At 36.6% G+C, this 12475-nt stretch overlaps 1 protein-coding gene across 3 annotated transcripts in view; it reads left to right on the top strand.

Annotated features, from left to right (window-relative positions):
- Window positions 1–12475, top strand: part of ARHGAP5 (Rho GTPase activating protein 5) — a 79320-nt gene that overhangs the window by 34201 nt on the left and 32644 nt on the right. For 2 of the 3 annotated variants that reach the window (XM_044917797.1, XM_021695293.2), the window contains one exon: window positions 10241–10388. In XM_044917797.1, coding sequence (XP_044773732.1) covers window positions 10241–10388 — 148 coding nt within the window. The remainder of the gene's footprint in view (window positions 1–10240; window positions 10389–12475) is intronic. The other variant, XM_044917798.1, reaches the window with a different exon arrangement.

The raw sequence follows: 12475 nt of genomic DNA, 5'->3' as shown, positions 1-12475 counted from the left end.
GTACAACATCCTTTCCTGATTAGAACTCTTCACAGTGTAAGGATAGAGGGAACATACTTTAATATCATAAAAGTCATATACAAAAGCCCAGAGCGAATATCATAGTCAGTGGGGAAAAACAGAGCTTTTCCCCTAAGGTCAGGAACACGGCAGGGATGTCCACTCTCACCACTCTTCTTCAACATAGTACTGGAAGTCCTAGCCTCAGCAATCAGACAACAAAAAGAAATAAATAAAAGGCATCAGAATCGGCAAAGATGAGGTTAAACTCTACTCTTTGCAGATGACATGATACTCTATGGAAAACCCAAAAGACTCCACCCCAAAATTGCTAGAACTCATACAGGAATTCAGCAAAGTGGCAGGATGCACAGAAACCAATGCACAGAAATCAGTTGCATTTCTATACACTAACAATGAGACAGAAGAAAGAGAATATGAGGGGTCGATCCCATGTACCCAAAACCATAAGATACCTAGAAATAAACCTAACCAAAGAGGCAAAGGATCTGTACTCAGAAAACTATAGAACACTCATGAAAGAAATTGAGGAAGACACAAAGAAATGGAAAACCGTTCCATGCTCACGGATTGGAAGAAAAAATATTGTTATAATGTCTGTGCTACCTAGAGCAATCTATATATTCAGTGCAATCCCTATCAAAATACCATCAACTTTTTTCACAGAGCCAGAACAAATACTACTAAGATTTGTATGGAACCAGAAAAGACCCCGGATAGCCAGAGGAATGTTGAAAAAGAAAACCAGAGCTGGTGGCATCACAGTTACGCACTTCAAGCTCTGTAACAAAGCTGTAATCATCAAGATAGTATTGTACTGGCACAAAAACAGACACATAGATCAGTGGCACAGAAGAGAGAGCCCAGAAATGGACCCTCAACTCTATGGTCAACGAATCTTCGACAAAGCAGAGAAAATACCCAGCAAATGGTGTTGGGAAAATTGGACAGCCACGTGCAGAAGAATGGAACTGGACCATTTCCTTACACCGTACACAAAAATAGACTCAAAATGGATGAAAGACCTAAATGTGAGACAGGAATCCATCAAAGTCCTAGAGGAGAACACAGGCAGCAACCTCTGACCTTGCTGCAACAACTTCTTGCTAGACACATCTCCAGAGGCAAGGGAAACAGGCAAAAATGAACTATTGGGACTTCATCAAGATAAAAGACTTTTGCACAGCAAAGGAAACGGTCGACGAAACCAAGACAACCGAAAGAATGGGAGAAGATATTTGCAAATGACATATCAGATAAAGGGCTAGTATCCAAAATCTATAAAGAGCTTATCAAACTCAACACCCAAGGAACAAATAATCCAATCAAGAAATGGGGAGAAGACATGAACAGACATTTCTCCAAAGAAGACATCCAGATGGCCAACAGACCCATGAAAAAGGGCTCAACATTACTCGGCATCAGGGAAATACAAATCAAAACCACAATGAGATACCACCTTAGACCAGTCAGAATGGCTAAAATTAAGAAGTCAGGAAACGACAGATGTTGGTGAGGATGTGGAAAAAGGGGAGCCCTCCTACATTGTTGGTGTGGAAGCAAGCTGGTGCAGCCACTCTGGAAAACAGTATGGAGGTTCCTCAAAAAGTTGAAAACAGCGCTACCCTGTGATCCAGCAATTGCACTACTGGGTATTTACCTCAAAGATAAAAAAGTAGTGACCTGAAGGGGCACTTGCACCTCAGTGTTTATAGCAGCAATGTCCACAATAGCCAAACTATGGAAAGAGCCCAGATGTCAATTGATAGATATATGGATAAAGAAGATGTGGTTTGTATATACACACACCCACAAACACAATGGAATATTACTCAGTCATTTAAAAAAAGTCAAGTCTTGCCATTTGCAACGATGTGGATGGAACTAGAGGGTTACTGTGCTAAGCGAAATAAGTCAATCAGAGAAAGACAATTAGGTGATCTCACTCCTGTGTGTAATTTAAGAAACAAACAGAGGATCATAGGGGAAGAGAGGGAAAAATAAAATAAGATGAAATCAGGGAGGGAGACCAACTGTAAGAGACTCTTAACTATAGGAAACAAAACAGGGTTGCTGGAGGGGAAGGGGGCAGTGGGATACTGGGTGATGGACATTAAGGAGGGCATGTGATGTAATGAGCACTGGGTATTATATAAGACTGATGAATCACTGACTTCTACCTCTGAAACTAATAATACATTATATGTTAATTAATTGAATTTAAATTAATAAAAGAAGGTACATCACCTTATATCCAAATGAATTCACATAGAGTTGGCGGTTTAATTTTTCTTGTAATTTTATGATGTGTAATCATTATTTTGTATGAATCCTAATTTTATTAGGTTTGGATGCTTAAGTTTAGGCATACCTACATAGTGACTCCCATGGATACGAAGAATTTGGTATAATGAAACTTTCCATAGACTGGTAAATAAACCAACAAACAGTACTTTGTGTATTTATTAACAAATCTTATATGGTAAAGCCTTTCTCTGGTTCCTGTTTGTAATTTTGTGTGTTTCTGTTAGTGTTTACTGAACATGTGTTTATCATGTGCTAGGTATTTTGCCAGTACAGGTGCCAAAAAAGGGAAAAGTGGACAGTTTCTACATAATATTTTGGAAATCATACCAACAGGACTTCTTACGCAATTGCTGTGGAGAGTAAGGGAAGAGGGAAAATCACGATCAACTCCTAGATTTATGGTCTGTACAACTGGGTAGATTTACTGAGATATTGAAAACTAAGGGTGAAAGGTTTCAGACCAGAGAAAATCAAGACATCTATTTTGTGCTTTTTATCCTGTGTCAAGGTCCCAGTGAAAGTATAAAAGTTAGGTGTATGAATCTGGTACTTAGAAAAAGAGGTATCAGGATTTAAAGGATTTGAAACTAGGGATTAGATAAATTCACCTAAGGGTATAGAGTACAGTGAGAGAAGAATGGAGGGCTCAGGATTGAGTTTGGGTAAACCAGGAAGGGTTGTTGGCAGGTGAAACTGAAAAAGGAATCCTTTGAGCAAAGAGTAATGAAATGGGAGCCAAGAGAGCAAGTGGTTAAGGAAGTTAGTAGTCAGGAAACAATGTTTCTGAGAGCTCAAGAAGGGTGAAGAGAAATGTTTCTTTTTAATTTGATAGTGTAGACGTATCTGATCTTGACAAGCAGTTAAATAGAATGGAAGAGAAAGCCCAGATGGAAGTAGGTTGAAGAGTAAATGGGATGTGAAAAGTAGATAGTAGATACAGATGACAGGTCCAAGAAGTTTTGCTGTGAAAGGGAGCAAGACACCTGAAACTAACGTATAACATTCTATGTTGATTAACTGTCATTAAAAACTTAAAAAGCAGGAATTGGGGTAATAGCTAGAGGTCAACGTGGGATCAGAGGAGGGTTTTCATGTTTGTTTTTAAAGATGACAAGTATTAGAGAGTATTGATATGTTCAGAAGAATGACCCAGGGGAGGGAAAAATTAATGTTATAGGAGAAAAGGGATAGCGAATAGGGGTAACTCTATAGTTCAAAGCATTTTGCCTTGAAGGTAACTCCAATTTAACATTGCTCTTAAAAAAATAATAAAAGTCATTACTTTTCCTATCCTTTTATTTTCAACTCTTAGGAGTCCCTTTGTTTAAATGGCATATGTTTAGTTGGGTTTAGGGCTTTTTTGTTTTTGTTTTTTAAGATTTATTTGTCAGAGATAGAGATACAGAGCACAAGCAGAGGGAGCAGCCGGCAGAGGGAGAAACAGACTCCCCACTGAGCAGGGAACCCGATGTGGGACTCAATCCCAGGACCCTGGGGTTATGCCTTGAGCCAAAGGCAGACACTTAACCAATGGAGCCACCCAGGTGTCCGCTAGGTTTTTTGTTTGTTTTTAAAGATTTTATTTACTTATTTGAGAGGGAGAAGGAGAGAGCAAGCAAGAGCGCAAGCAGGTGGAGCAGGAGAAGCATGCTTCCTGCTCAGCAGGGATCCCAACTTGGGGCTGGGTCCCAGGACCCTGAGATCATGACCTGAGCCAAAGGCAGACGCTCAACCAGTTGAACTACCCAGGCCCCCCTAGTTGGGTTTAGTTTTGTACCAAGTCTGAGAATCTTCTTTAGTTGATCTTACTCCGTTTATATTTATTTTTGTAAGTTGCAGTTTGCTTTAGTCTTGTTTTATTCCACTTCAGTCGGGGGAAAAAAATGTAAGAAAGAAAAATGAAGAAACAGTTTGTGTGCTGCTTATATTTATCATTAAATATATTTTGAACCTCTGTTTCAGTTTATCATTCTTACCTCTCCCAGTAGTCTTGTCATGATACTCTGTCATGCATTAGCATAATTACATGATCTCTTATTTTTTCCCCCTTCTCTTTTAGGGTATATTGAGGCCTTTGGTTTTGGCCTATTATCAAATTAGTTTTACATTTTGTAGCTTGAGCCACGAAATTATAGATACTATTTTATTATATAGCCATACCATGGTAATTTAGAATTAATTCTATGTGTAACTATAAAAAAATGTTCATTCTTTCTTCCATAGCACAAATTCTCCACATATAAGCTCTTTATTATCAATGATGTTTCATCATGTGTTTTTTTTTTCAGAAGGAGTTTGTGCATTTAGTATTACATATTTGAGAACTTTAAAAAAATCTATAGTTGCTTGTTATGCACATCCAAATTGACATACTAGCTAAGTAAAGAATTCTTGACAATTCTTTCCTATGAATATCCCTATAGATGAGTCTTCTGACTTCCCAGTTTTCCTGAGAACTTTTTTTTTTTTTTAAAGATTTTATTTTTATTTATTTGACAGAGAGAGATACAGCGAGAGAGGAAACACAAGCAGGGGGGAGTGGGAGAGGGAGAAGCAGGCTCCCCGCTGAGCAGGGACCCCGATGTGGGGCTCGATCCCCGGACCCTGGGATCATGACCTGAGCCGAAGGCAGACGCTTAACGACTGAGCCACCCAGGCGCCCTTTCCTGAGAACTTTAAAGCTAGCCTGATACTTTCCCTCTACTGTTTGTTCTTGATTTCTTCTGCTTGGATGATTCTAAGATTCTTTGAAGCTTACTGAGTTGAATATGATAGGTCTGTAACTTGATGGTTCATTCCTGTTTGTTATCTTTTTTAGTACATGATGAGATCATTTAATCTACATATTGGCGTTCGTCATTTCAAGAGACCTCAAATACTTTTGTTCTTTGCTCTTTTTTACAGGCAGTATTCCAGATTTTTGGCGTATGTTGATGAACAAAGCAGATAAAAATCCCTGCCCTTGTGTGGAGCTTAAATTGTAGTAGGAGACACCAAGTAATAATAACAGAAATAATAATACATAAGTAAAGAATGTAGTCTTGTAGGTAGAAACAGCAGTAAAAGGTATTGGGAATACTGGACAGGAGCTAGAAGACAGGGATTAAGATTACAGTTGTTAATAGGGTAGTCACTATAGGTCTCGTTGAAATGGTAAAGGGAACAGCCAATATAATAAAGCCCTAAGTCAGGAGCATGCCTGACTGTTAAAACAGCAAGTAAGCCATGTGGCTGGAGGAAAGGAGTAAATGATGAAGAAAGTAGAGGGAAATGAAGTCGGAATACAAAGAGGCAGAGTTCTAGGCATGCTGATTATATATGGCTTTGTAGGCTGCTATGTAGGGAGCCTCTGTCATTCTGGCTGCTTTATTGAGAATGGTTTGAGGGGATAGTGGTAGAACAAGGGGGGGAATGGATTGAGCAGTTGATGTAATAATGTAGATGTATGAAATGATAGCTTTAAATAGCTAGATTCTATATCTAATACATTTGTTTGATAATTGGAAGTAGGGTATGACAGAAAAAGAGGGATCAAGGATAACTCCAAGATTTTTAGCCTGAGCTACTGAAATGAAAGGATGGAATTGTCAGCATGCGAGATGGATAAGGCTGCAGTTGGGGAACATTTTAAGGAAATCATCAGTAGTTTAGTTTTGCAGATGTTAAAGATACCTTTCTTAGACATTCAAGTGAAGATGTCCAGTAGAATGTTTCAAATGAGTCTAGAGTTCAGGAAAAGAGCTGAGCTGTAAGTGTTGGGTTATCAGCAGATGGATGACAAGATGAAGAGTGTGGGTAGGTGTTGAGAAAGAAAGATGGTCAGGGACTGAGGCCTGGGGTTTTCACAGCATTACAAGGATGGTTAAGAGGGACCAGCAGAGGAGACTAGTAAGGGGAGAGTGAGTGAGGTAATAGAGGTGGTGTTCTCAAAGTCTAGTGAAGAAAGAGTGCTGAAAGGTCAAGTAAGATGAAAGTTGGGAACTAACTATTGCAAAACAATCATTGGTGACCTTAATAACAGATTTAGTGGAGTGATGAGGGTGATAGACTAATTTGAGTACATTAAAGAGGGAATTGGAAATATCTAATATATATATGACTTTTGCAGTTTGCAGAAGGGAGTAGCATTATGGGGCAAATAGCTAAGGAGAGGAGGATTGAGACTTCTTTTTAAAATGGAAGCAAAAGAGTATTTTTTGGAACGTGTCATAGGAATGATACAGTAAAGGGGAACTTTGATGCTCTTTTTCACTTTATTCTGATCTTTACAGTTATATGGAATCTTATTGAAGAGATTTTGATTTCTTTAATGAATTTTTTTCCTCCAGTTTCTTTACATTTTGCTTCCTGTTGTCTCATTTCTTTGAGAGAATACCAAATTTTCTTGTTTCCTGGATTGGCTCTTTGAAAGCCTCCTTAACTACTCTTTTTCTTCAGTTCAATACGAAAGAAGCAGTTGAGGTATGTTTTTTCAGTGTTATTGATTACAGTATTTTATTTGAGGATGTTGCTTAGATGCCCTCCCTTGTATTGCTGATACTACTGGATTGGGAGGGCAGTTTCTAGAAAGCTATTTACATACCGTTTCCTGATCCTGTTTTCTTACACTAATGGTAGTTTTTAATGTCTGCTGAACACTTAATTGATAACACTGTATACATTATTTGTGAACAGGATGCTTATTTTACTGTGGATATTCATTTGCAGCTGACATGACATGAGATTTGCCTGAGTAGCCAGAAAAATAAGACTGGGCATTTGCATTTAAGCAGAAATAAAGATAGTGTTACTGAAGTATGAATCAAAAGTTGGGTTATCATAAATCAGATGTTTTCCTGCTGGCATAATTTTTTAATTGGGGGCTGCCATTTCTGACAATGCTTCTTCAAAAGTTATGGAAGTAATTACCAAGTAACCATACTCCTCATCCTTTCTTGCGTTTCAGAGAACCTTGATGGCATTTTATAGCAGTTGTAATCATCTAATCTTAGTTTAACCTAAAAAATTCATTTTGAATTGGTATAAATATGTATAGCTGTAGATCAGCAACTCCTAACTAAGGGATGTATATCAGAATTATGTAGAGTTTTTCAAAATCCACATATTTTAAAAGAACTCCCTGAATTCTGATGATTAAGAACTATCACTATTAGAAAAAGAGATTGTATACATTTTTATTCATCATAAAAGCTAATTATAGGAATCTCTAATCCCAAACTTATTCTGCGTAGAATATTCTTTAATAGGGGCGCGTGGGTGGCTCAGTTAAGCGTCTGCCTTTGGCTCAAGTCATGATCCTGGGGTCCTGGGATAGAGCCCCACATCGGGCTCCCTGCTCCTCAGGAAGCCTGCTTCTCCCTCTCCACTCCCCTTGCTTGTGTTCCCTCTCTCGCTGTCTCTCTCTGTTAAATACATAAAATCTTTAAAAAAAAAAGAATATTCTTTCATATCAGTGCCAGTTAGTAGAAAAATTAATAAAAATTAATAAAATCACAAAACTTTTTTTTTTTTCCTCCTAATATATGTGACTTGAGCTGTCAGGGCAGTTCTTTGTTAGTAAATTATCCCTTTAGAGTTTGCCAGAAATTCCATACTACAAGGCACTTAGCCTTTCATTACCTTAGATTACTAGCCCTGAATCTTGGTATAACCACAGAATTAAATAATTTGCCCTTGTAATTTTTAAGACCTTGGGAGATGTTCCCTGAGCATAAGCCAGAGAATCTACCTTATTTTATTTCCTTGTCTTCACCTTCCCAATTTTAATCAAGTATTCAGTGCTTACTAAAGTTTACACTTCTTTTTTTCCTCTTTCCTATGATCCCAAGGATAAGGGTGGAATGTTTTCAGAGTCATCTGAGAGTTTAGATTGATTCCTAAAAGGCAGTATTAAAAAAAGGATTTCTTAAGAGTTAAAAGAAGATAGTAGGAAGGGAAAAATGAAGGGATGGGAATCAGAGGGGGAGACGAACCATGAGAGACTATGGACTCTGAGAAACAAACTGAGGGTTCTAGGGGGGAGGGGGTTGCCTGGTGATGGGTATTAAAGAGGGCACATATTGAATGGAGCACTGGGTGTTATGCGCAAACAATGAATCATGGAACACTACATCAAAAACTAATGATGTATGGTGATTAACATAATAAAATAAAATTAAAAAAAAAAAGTTGACTGGAACATTTAGGACCAGCTAGCTTACTTTTCTTGTAACTATGTTCTTTAGGTGGCAAAGATCTATTAAGATCTTTTTATCATTTCATTCCTGTTGCTTCCGTCATAGGCCAGGCATTGCTTTTTTCATTAATCTATCTAAGTGTAATCTTTTTCATTGCTGTATTATCTCTTTAATGAAATAACATCCATCTTTGCCTCAGTTTTCAGTTTTCTAATCAAATTTTGCAGCTGGTAGTTTGCAGGCTAGAAAGCATCTTAATGTTCCTGAGAAAGAGGACTCAGCCACTATCCTACCTAAGTGTCTTCATTTCCACTTCCTTGCATATTCCGGTTTGGTGGTGGTGGTGGTGGTGGTAACGGAAGGATTATTTAAGGAGTAAGGATCCACACTACTTGACTTGGTGGGTTTAGGTCTTGAGCCAGATCAAACATTCTAGTGCTTTGTTGGCAACATTCCAGAGACCTAGTTATATTATATGTGATCTGTACATATCAGGGTTGTATATAATCCATATCATTGAGAGCATTTAGAAATTGGATTTCATGAGCTCTGGAAGTTTGCTGGATGGAGCAGCCTGAAATTGAAATGAAGAAAGGACTTGGTTAATTATTCAAGATAGCCGGAGACTTGGAAGAATACATTGGGGGATCTATGGGGGAATCTATCCAAAGGAGAGACTCCTCCAGAAAGAATGGGAAATTAAGATGGGTATTACTTTAGGCATAGAAAGCTCTCCTGCCCTCCCTCTCTTATTCCCCCCCCTTTTCTGAAAAGAAATGGTATGCTTTTATCCTATTTACAAATCAATAATGGTACTTACAACAAATTTGAATAGCTTTGTGATTTATCAGAGAAAATAAATTTGTAGATAAACTGAAAAGGGAACAATAAAAATGCTCTAACATCTTTGAATTTCTGAAAATTTACTCATCTTCCTATATTGTAGAGATTCTCAACTAGGAATGTATAATAGAATTATCTTTGGAAATGCTTAAAATATCCTACTCCAGCAAAATTGACTCAGAATCTCCTCAGCTGTTGAATTCTAGACAGTACCTCCTTAGGTTTTTGAGATGTTCACTCCCTGGTTAAGAACCCATTTTCTCCCAGTGCTAGATTGAAGTTAAACTCTGAAAATTAGTATTTCATTTTGTTTTTACTATTGTGAAACTGTTTTATCTGTTACATAAGAAACCTATCGTAACATTTAAGGAATAGAGTCAGTAGATAGGAAGAAACTGGGAAAATAAGGGACAAATGATGGGACTGAATTTGTGAAGTTACATAGTTTCATAGTATAATCAATAATTAAAGCTATATTATGTTCTTATAAATATAGCTATGCACAAAAACCTCACTTGGACCTGCCCCAAAGACCAAATAGAATTAGTAGACTACACATAAACTGAATTGAGCATTGCTTACTCCCAGCTTTTCCTTTGAGTTGGCATTGAAAAATGATCTTTTCTAATTTCCCTACCTATCTAGTTTCCTATTATTTTCCAAAAGGAACACTTTAGTCAGTTTTTTCTCTGTTCACAGTTTGTTTCTTTCCATTGCTCAAGTTGTTTCTAGCAGAATTTAATGGGATTCCCATATTGGTGGTCGTTTAGGTTGGATGTGGCTTTTAAATACTTCTTTTGATGCAAAATATGTGTATTTACATTGCTGAGTACTAATGTTATTCTGAAGAAAATTAATTTTAATAGTTTTAACTTGAATATGTTTTCTTATAGCAGAAAAAGAAAACTAAGAACTTCAATCCACCAACACGTAGAAATTGGGAAAGTAATTACTTTGGGATGCCCCTCCAGGATCTGGTTACAGCTGAGAAGCCCATACCACTATTTGTTGAAAAATGTGTGGAATTTATTGAAGATACAGGTAGGATAGAAGTATTATTGCAAGAGATTTAATTTAAAAGTTCACTTTTGCTATACCAACAGTTTGTCAAATGCTCATGATTCATAAAAGCTAAGTTTTGAAAGAGGTGTATAGTTCTCCTTAGGATTGATTGTCTTGAGTATTAACTCTAGACATAACTATCAGATATTTGATAAGCTTTGTTGTTAGCCATTAATGCTTTTGTTGGACTTCTCTTTGATAAATGGATATGTCGAATGCTAAAATGTTACTTCCCTTATTCCGGAATTTAGAATAACTTGATTATTAAATTATGCTACTATTTAATCATAGTTATGATTTTAAATAGATAATTTGAAAGTTTTCAATTTTTTTTAAGTCTAGTACTATTTTTATTACCCATTTTACACATGAATTTTTAAATTCCATAACAATATTTATAAATGTATGAAAGGCTTCTTGTTTGAGATGTTACTGTTTATTCAGCAGCACTATCTTGATGTGTTTTATATGGTTTGAGTTGTATTTTTAAGGAGTGTGCAGATAGCCTCATTATTCTGAAAACCAGCCTGTGTCATGTTTACTTTGTCCAGTGTAAACTATTATCTGAGGGCTGGACTAGTAAAAATTGAGGAATAAAGGTAGAATATTATCATGTTTATGTGCATTTAAAAACATGAGTTAATCATGAAACCTCAGTAATTAATTGGACTACAAAATGTAATAGTTTGAAAACATGAACTAATTCCATCTTAACTTTATTTGTTCTTAATGATCTTCTTTGGTAAATAAGCGTTGTTTAAAAGACAAAACTAGGATATCTGTCCTGTCTAAAATGTCAAGCTCATTTTTACTTGGATGTACAGTTCTATACCTGTTGGGTTGTCTTTTTGGTGAGAAGTGCTGACTTTAAGTTTTAATAAAGGAGTAGAATATGGGACAATAACTATTATCCACTAGTATTATAGTTGAAATAGCCTATATCTTCCCTGTTCCGTTAATAAATGTTAATTTATAGAGCCTACATTTGGATATACTCTTTTTTTAAAGATTTTATTTATTTGCCAGAGAGAGCCACAGTGAGAGAGGGAACGCAAGCAGGGGGAGTGGGTGAGGGAGAAGCAGGCTTCCCACCGAGCAGGGAGCCTGATGTGGGGCTCAATGCCAGGACCCTGGGATCATGACCTGAGCTGAAGGCAGACCCTTAACGACTGAGCCACCCAGGCGCCCCTGGATATACTCTTAATCATTTGTTTTTTTCCTTCAGCAAAGTGTATTTTAGCCAAATTTCTTGTCTATATTTCTATCCGTCTTTAGCATAGTAGAAGTGCAGAGGTCCTTAAAATATTAGCTTTCTGCTTTGAGCTTAAAGAACTCATTTGCTTTAGTAAATAATTTGGCTTTATGGATATGACTGAGGAATTAGGAAGTATTTTTCTTTAGTAATTAGAAAATAATAAAGTAATGTGTTCTGTACATTTATTTTTATAATTAAAATTCCCATTTCTTGAATATTTTCGAGTTGAGTGATTTGGTATGAGGAAAATGAATGAATTCCAAGTGTAAGATAAAATGAAATTCTACCACAATTCTTAGCATAATTTGAATTAATTCAGTTAACTGACAGGTAATTTATATATTTAAGTGCTTTGTTAGAAGTGTACTGAGGGTACCATAAGACCATAAGAACATATAGAAGATAAAGCCCAGTTCTTGTGTGGTGGTAGTGGTAGTGTATTTGATTTACTGATTAATGCTGATGCGTTTTAGCAGAAAATTCTCAGTTGCTTGAGTTCAGTATTGAATTCTCAATATGCACTTGTAGCACAACCATCTTTTGAAGGTTTTACTTATAATGTAAATATATATCAGATACTTATATTTAAAAGTCGTACTTTGTTGTTTGGAGATCCGTAGACATAGTGGTGTAAATGAGCAGTCCTTTTACTGTTAATAATCAATCACCAGGCCTTGTTTAAAGGACTGAACTTCTTAAACAACCTTGAAGAAGCCATTATGGTCGTTTTAAAATTCAACTTCATTGATGATTTACATACAGTGAAATTCACCCAATTTTAATTGTGCAGTGAGTTTTGATAACTCTAGTC

The sequence above is a fragment of the Neomonachus schauinslandi genome, chromosome 9, assembly GCF_002201575.2.
Source record: "Neomonachus schauinslandi chromosome 9, ASM220157v2, whole genome shotgun sequence".
Lineage (NCBI taxonomy): Eukaryota > Metazoa > Chordata > Mammalia > Carnivora > Phocidae > Neomonachus > Neomonachus schauinslandi.
This window is presented reverse-complemented; position numbering and strand designations above follow the sequence as displayed.